We start from the raw sequence: 7,266 nt of genomic DNA, 5'->3' as shown, positions 1-7,266 counted from the left end.
GTGACGTGACGTTTTCCGTCCATCACAAGGGCCGCATGGCCTGACCGAACAGTGCAGTCTAGCGTCCTGAGTTTTTCCATCTTTTGGGGGGCGAACGCACCTGCGCTTTTTCCGCGACGTTATTTGCGTGTCTTGCGCGTTTCGCGTTGCCGTTTTCGTTTTCCTTTTTCTGTGTATTCTCGTACCGAGGGTCATAGAGGTCGGCGACTCCTGCGATCTTGACAGACTGACGCTACCTCATCGGACTATGAAGAAGGAAGAAGGAGGACGGCCAGGAATGGGAGTCGAGTGACGACCACTGCTGACGGATCCGCCAGGGCGCACGACACCCGACCCCGGGTCGCACGCAGGTGATATCATTCATTATTGCGTCCTTTTCGTTGTCGCAAGGCATCTTCTATCATATCCTCTTCCAGGCACAAGGCGAACCGAAAATTGGAATGGCAATGGACGGGGGTGGCCATTCTGCGCCTCAAGGAAGGCGAGAGCCCCGAATAGGCGCCTCGAGGTCTCGAGGCGACCCGAAAAGATCCTGCGGTCTCTCGAATTTCGCGCGCCAGGACATGCGACACGGGCATGACGCGGTTCCCGCGATTAGCGGAGCCGCGAAACCACGCGCCAATCAGGCGCGATAAGGCCCTCTCGCGGGGATAACGAGCCCTGCGTGAGGATGCTGCTAATCCTGCCCGCGGGAGGATTAGCGCCCGACATTTGTGCTGTGGCCCGTTTGGCGAAAGCACGTGGAGAGACACAGGGCGCGGTGGAGACGAGAGCATTCCGGAGACGATCAGGACGAGCACCTGTGGGGAAGTCACGGTGAGACGAGCGTCACAACTGTACAGTCGCCGGTTTCCGCATCCGGGAGGCGTAGTTCTATCGGAATCCTATCGGGCGTATTACAGTGAGCGCATGTGGCATTGCCGTGCATTAGATTTCCGCGGGATTCAGGTACGCATGTGTCGCGCTCCCGAACGGTCCCTTATCGTCGGGATAATCCTATTGCGTCCGCCAAGGCCACAGTCTCGTCATTCGTTATAAGCTTTGATCGCGGATCATATTTTGCGTCGAAGTTCCATACTGTAATATTGTCGCGTATTTTGTCGTTTCGGAAGCCTGTAGCGATAAGATCTGCATGTCGATTGGGTCGTCAGCCCTCTATGTCATAGCAATTAACGATAATTTATGATAGCAATTAGTAATTGTATTCTGTCGTATCGAGATTGCGTAGTATCGAGCTTGCATGTATTCGATCTTTCTCTGAATCTCAGCTGAGCGCGAGACCCCGCCAGCGCGCATGAGATCACACCGTGTCCACGCTACAATCGTTGCCGAATTCTATAGTATTTTCGAGGCGGCGAAATCTTGTTCGTCTAATTCGCGAGAGAATCTCTATGTGACGTGAGCTCGTGTCGCAGGAATCTAACGAAATTGATACGTCTAGCGTAAAGCCTCGGGGCCTGCGTGAATCCGTTTATCGCGCTCAAATAGAGCTTATCGTCCCGATTGTGTCAGATGTAAATGCAAGTCGAAGACTTATTTAATATATTTGTTACTTTTGCTATTGTTGATTCGTGTGTACTTTATTGTCGTCCCTATTCGCTCTTCCAAACGATTCGCTATCCTCGACCACGAACCGCCCCCTCTGCCATTTCCGAGGCTGAGCTATCGATTGAGAGCCCGTCGACATTCACAGCTCGCTAGAATATTGCGTAGAGAGAATATCGCGCAATTTCGAGAAAGAGTGACACGCTCACTCGTGCCTGGCGCCCAAGTATTGTTTTGTGATTGTGTGTCGCCCGTAAGAGCGGCCGCGTGAGGACGCATTTCTGCCGCGTTTCGTTTAACACCCGTCATCCGATCGTCTAAGAAAATCTTAGCTGTGAAGGCGCGACGAAATTGCGCCACGCTCGTGAGTGCGATTGTAGTACATACGTACGTACACATATCCAAATGCGTTATATGCCGCTCATCGAGCGGCTTATAGCTTTTTTTATCAGGTTAATGATTTCTCCCTCTCGCGGACTGCCACCTTGTCGTGGTGAGAGGGCTCGCTTGCGGCACGTGGGGGTCTAAGAGCAGCCTGTACGGACTCCTTCCTGACGGGGAAGTCTATACACTGGGTCCGGCACCCCAAGGGGGTCTCCTCTCCTCGTGGGAGGGACTCCTGGGGGTCTCGTCCCTTCGGGACGGGTCCCCATTGTGCCGGTAAAGGTTGGCGGCCCTGATTTCAATCGCCCGGTGGCACGGCGCCGATAGAGGAAATTTCTATTCCCTGCCCGTGCGGGTATGGGCTTCGACCCCCACCGCACCCAGGTTCCCGTGGGGCCCTCCCCTCCTCTCGTTTTGGGGTTGGGGTGGTCTCCTCGGGTCCCGGGTGTGGAACGTGTCGAGCGGGTGCTCCCACAAGGCGGGTCGGCCCGTATGCTGGGTGCTCCTGGCTGCGGGCTGGCTCATGCCACTGAGGGGGATGGGGTCCCCGAGAGCTTCGGCTCATTGCACCGGGGACTTCTCCCGCCTCGAGAGGTGCGGACTCTGTCCGTAGGGGAGGACGGGACCGCGCGGACTTCGGTCCGTCGCGGAACCACCCGTCTCTCTCGGAGCAGGGGGTCGCGCGGCCGCTCGGACGTATTCCAAGGCAGGGTGCGCGATCCCCGCCCCCTCCGGGCCGCTCGGACGTATTCCGAGGTCGGGGCCGGGGGGGGGGCGTCGAGTAGTTGTGTCCGGTGTCTCTGCGACGGCGTCCGTTCCGAAGCGGGACACCGGGCGGCGCACATCATCGCTGGTCGCCACGGCGGCTAGGGTCCGGAAGGGGCGCCGCTTCCGTGACCTGAACCGTCCGTGGGGCCGCCCGCAGCGGTGTCCTTGAAATCGGAGACGAGGGACCCCTGAAACTCGTGAGTGGGCTCGCACCACATCCGCTCACGAGGAGTAAGGGGCCGGAGGCCAGTGTCCCCGATGACACATTCCGGGGACCCGAGCCATATGCCAGGCCCCCGGGGGAACTCGGGGCCCCCTCTCCTGGTGTTCCGGGGGAGGGGTGAGGGTACACCCTGGCTGGCGGAGCCGCTGCGGGCCGTGGGCATCATTACAATGTCAATTTCAATCCAAACACACCAAAATATGAAGGAGGTACGCTCGCAGAAGAGCGTCGAGGTGGAGGATCACTCTACAGTGAGCGAGGATTCTCGCAGATCGCGTCCCGGCCCTGCCTGCAGCAAGGTCGGGGCCCGCGCTGATGCTGCCCCCTTGGAGGGAGGCCTCTCGAGAGTCGCTTCGACGGTCTCGCTGAGGCGAAAGCCGGAGGCCGCAAAAGGACGACCGAATTTTTGTTGTCCTCCTCGGACTCCGAGGGGGAGTCCAATAAAAGATCCAGAGGCAGGCCGGCCCTGAACCCCGAGCACGTCGGGAAATTCACAGCAGAGGCCTGGGCGAAAAAGGCCGATAAGGCCAAGGCCCGACAATTACGAAGGGACCGGGCCATTATAGACTCGGAAGTGGATTCTTCATCCACGTCCGCCAGGAGAGCCAGGGAGAAGGCAGTGGAACTCGCCCTCGAGTACGACGAGCAGCCCCTGTACGCGATTGCCGCTGTGGCAACGCGAGAGTTGGGGACAATTGCCAAAGCCGTCGAAAAGTCCAAGAACATTAAGGGCAATATAGTGAGGCAATATACTTGTGGAGAGCATACACTAAGTTGTCCGCAGCCCTCAGTTCGGTGGTAACGAGGGCGGGTGATGGCGACCTGGCGGTCGACGGCGCTGACCGTTCTGGATTCGGGACCTGGACGGAGGAGAAACGAAAGCTCGAGAGCGTCTTCGCGAACAGGGACGACGTGAGGGTGTCCCGCCCATCGAAGACGGCCGAGATCCGGGTATCCGGACTCGACGATTCGGCCACCCCCGAGGTGGCGCAGGATCTGGCGAGGGCCTGCAAGCGACTCCCATCGGAATTTAAGGTGGGAGGAGTCAGCAGGGCCCCCAACGGGCTGGGCACCTGCTGGGTGCGGTCCCCCGTAGAGACAGCCAAACAATTGGTGGCCGCCTCATGTATCAAGGTGGGATGGTCGAGCTGCAGAGTAGCTCTGCTGCCGGCCCGGAGCCTCCAATGCTTCCGGTGCTTGGAAGCTGGCCACGTTCAGGCGAAATGTACAAGCACCGTGGATCGCTCCAGGTGCTGTTACCGGTGCGGGGGCATCGGCCACGCGGCGAGGAAGTGCCGCGCCAAAGTCGACTGCCCCGCGTGCCGTGAGCTCGGCCGCCCCTCGGGGCACCGCATCGGCGGCGGCGGATGTGCTGCCGCCAAAGCAAAAGGGAAGAGGGGGGGACAGAAGCCCAGCAGCTCCTCCACCACCGCCGCGGGGCAGACCTCCGTGGCGGCGACCATGGCGGAAGCGCCATCGACCGTGGCCGACATAGAGATGGTCGTCGTGGAGAATACACCCGCGGCGGCCGATGAAGTAGCCGACAAGAACGGGCGGGACGAGGAACGACGGACCCAACAATAATGTCCCTCGCCCTCGCCCAGACGAACCTTAACCATTCGGCCGGGGCACAAAGCATGCTCATGCAGTGCCTCGCCGAGTGGAGGGGAGGGCTGGCCATCGCCGCAGACCCCTCCCGGAGAGTCACCCCAACTGGGCGGGGGACTCTCTGGGCCGGGTAGCGGTGGTCAGCCAGCACGACACCCCGCCGATGATTCCCATATTGGCGGGGGAGGGGTTCACGCTGGTAGAGTGGGGACCCATCGACGTAGCGGGGTGCTACTTCCCTCCTCGCCTAACGAGGGGGGAATACGAGGACGCCCTGGAGTTTCTGGGGGAGCACATCAGGCGACGCCTGTACTGGTGGGTGCGGATTTCAACGCCCATGCGTTGGAGTGGGGTTCCCCATCCACCGACTCCAAGGGCGACAGCACCCTGCTGTGGGCGGCGAGGCACGGCCTAGTCTTACTGAATAAGGGCCGTGCCAGCACCTTCGTGGGGGCCCGGGGGGAGTCCATCGTCGATCTGACGTGGGCGACTCCCGCGGCGGCCGCCAAGATCCGATGGCACGTGGACGCCGGTTCCCTGGGAGAATTGACGGATGACCGCCTGATCCGTATGGAGCTGTCCACCCCTGCGGAGGTGTCACGAAGACGCCGCCGACAAGAGACGGAACGTCGATGGGCGCTGCGAAAGATGGACTCCGGACGCCTCGAGGTGAGCCTCCTCTCCTCCAGCTGGCCGGAATGTAACCCGGCCTGCACTATGGAGAAGGAGCCGAATGGCTCGGGGACGCCATGTCGCGCGCGTGCGACGCGTCGATGCCCCGCTACCGTCCCGCGGCGAAAAGGGCAGCCTACTGGTGGTCCAAGGAGTTAGCTGAGCTACGACGGGCCACCGTGGCTGCCAGACGAACGTATAGACCGCAAGCGGCGGGGCACAGACTCAGGGATAGAAGCGGCCGCCGGGGCGCTCCGAGACGCAAGGAGCGCCCTCAGGGCGGCCATAAGAAGAGCGAAAGCCGACGCATGGCGGGAACTCCTCTCCTCCCTGGACAGGGACCCGTGGGGGAGGCCCTACAAGATAGTGACGAAGACGCTGCGTCCGTGGGCCCCCCCCGATAACGGAAACCCTGGACGCTCAGTTCCTAGAAGATGTAGTGGCCGCTCTCTTTCCCACGAGGGAAAAGGACATCTCCGAGAGGACAGGCCCACCATCCAGATGGACGGATAAACTGAGCGTCACCAGGGGGGAAAAAGTGAGGGCATTCGCCCGTCTGAGAGGGAGACCGCGGGCGCCCGGACCCTCCGGCGTTCACGGAAGGGTGTGGCTCGCCGCGGCTCCCATCGTTGGAAAGCGCCTGAGGCAGCTCTACACTAGCTGCCTCAGAGAAGGTGTATTTCCCATGTCGTGGAAGAGGGCCAGGCTTGTCCTCCTACGCAAGGAGGGCAAGCCAGCGGAGAGTCCCTCCGCCTATAGGCCGATTTGCCTACTGGACGATGTGGGAAAACTGTTGGAGCGCATCATCGCTGACCGCATCGTCCGGCACCTGTCCCGGGATGGTCCTAACCTATCCCGCGGTCAGTACGGCTTCCGGGAGGGGTTGTCGACGATCGACGCCATCAGGCAGGTTCGATCCCTCGCGGAGCGGGTGATCGCGGGTGAGGAGGTGGCGTTGGCGGTATCCCTCGATATCGCCAACGCCTTCAACAGCGTCCCGTGGGGCCGGGTAGTGGGGGCTATGAGGGAACACCATCTCTTGCCCCCCTACTTGGTCGCCATTGTTGAGGACTATTTCCGGGACAGGCAGTTGGAGTTCCACGATAAAATGGGACTCCAGCAGCGGAGGGACGTGTCGTGCGGTGTTCCACAGGGGTCCGTGTTGGGACCCCTACTTTGGAACGTCGCATACGATTACGTTCTCCGCGCGGCCCTACCCCCCGGCTGCCACGTCGTCTGTTACGCGGACGACACGCTAGTGATGGCCGGGGGCACGACCTGGGAGAGAGCCGTGGGAACGGTGAACGTCGCAGTGGCGTGTGTGGTCGGCTCCATTAAGGAGTTGAGCCTGAAGGTGGCCCCCGCAAAATCGGAAGCAATATTCTTCCACGACGGGAAGAGCGGGGTGCCCCCTCGGGCACATATCGTGGTGGACGACGTCCGCGTCCCGGTGGGCCCACTATCAAGTATCTGGGCCTCACCCTGGATGGTCGCTGGGGTTTCGTCGAGCACTTTGACGGACTAGCCCCGCGATTGGGTCGCCGGGCAGACACTCTGCTCGGCCTCATGCCCAATCTTCACGGTCCGAACGAGTCGGTCAGGTGTGCGTACATGCACGCCGTCCTGTCCGGGGCCTTTTACGGGGCCCCGGTATGGAGTGAGAGGGCCCTGGCCAACCGCCGTATACAGGAGAGGTTGCACAGCGTGCAACGGCGGTTGGCCCTTAGGATCTGCAGGGTCTATAGGACGGTGTCGTACGCCGCCGCCATGGTCCTCGCGGGGATTCCCCCGGCCGATACGCAGACGCCCTGGCGGAGACTTACGCCAGGGTGAAGGCCATTCGGCTTCGGGGGGGGGGGGGGATCGCAACCCCGTGGACCGACTGAGAGGGAACGCCCGTCGGCGGGTCTTTGGAGAGTGGCGCGCCACTCTCGAGAACAACCCGCCGACAACGGGCGTCCGAACCGTGGAGGCCATTCTCCCCTGCCTCGAGGAATGGGTAGGCAGGGGATGGGGCGGATTGACGTTTCACGCGACGCAGATGCTCACCGGACATGGATGTTTCG

At 61.3% G+C, this 7,266-nt stretch overlaps 1 protein-coding gene across 1 annotated transcript; it reads left to right on the top strand.

Annotated features, from left to right (window-relative positions):
- Positions 1–3,120: 3,120 nt before the first annotated feature.
- On the top strand, positions 3,121–6,725 carry LOC147910717 (uncharacterized). The gene is made up of 5 exons (XM_087416728.1): positions 3,121–3,328; positions 3,418–3,651; positions 3,705–4,473; positions 4,570–5,197; positions 5,625–6,725. The coding sequence occupies exons 1-5, from the start codon at positions 3,121–3,123 to the stop codon at positions 6,723–6,725; spliced, it is 2,940 nt and encodes a 979-aa protein (XP_087272854.1).
- Positions 6,726–7,266: the final 541 nt, after the last annotated feature.

This window comes from Acromyrmex echinatior, chromosome 2 (genome assembly GCF_024713525.1).
Source record: "Acromyrmex echinatior isolate Ae372 chromosome 2, ASM2471352v2, whole genome shotgun sequence".
Taxonomy (NCBI): domain Eukaryota; kingdom Metazoa; phylum Arthropoda; class Insecta; order Hymenoptera; family Formicidae; genus Acromyrmex; species Acromyrmex echinatior.
The sequence above is the reverse complement of the archived record's forward strand: the minus strand, read 5'-3'. Positions and strand labels throughout refer to the sequence as shown.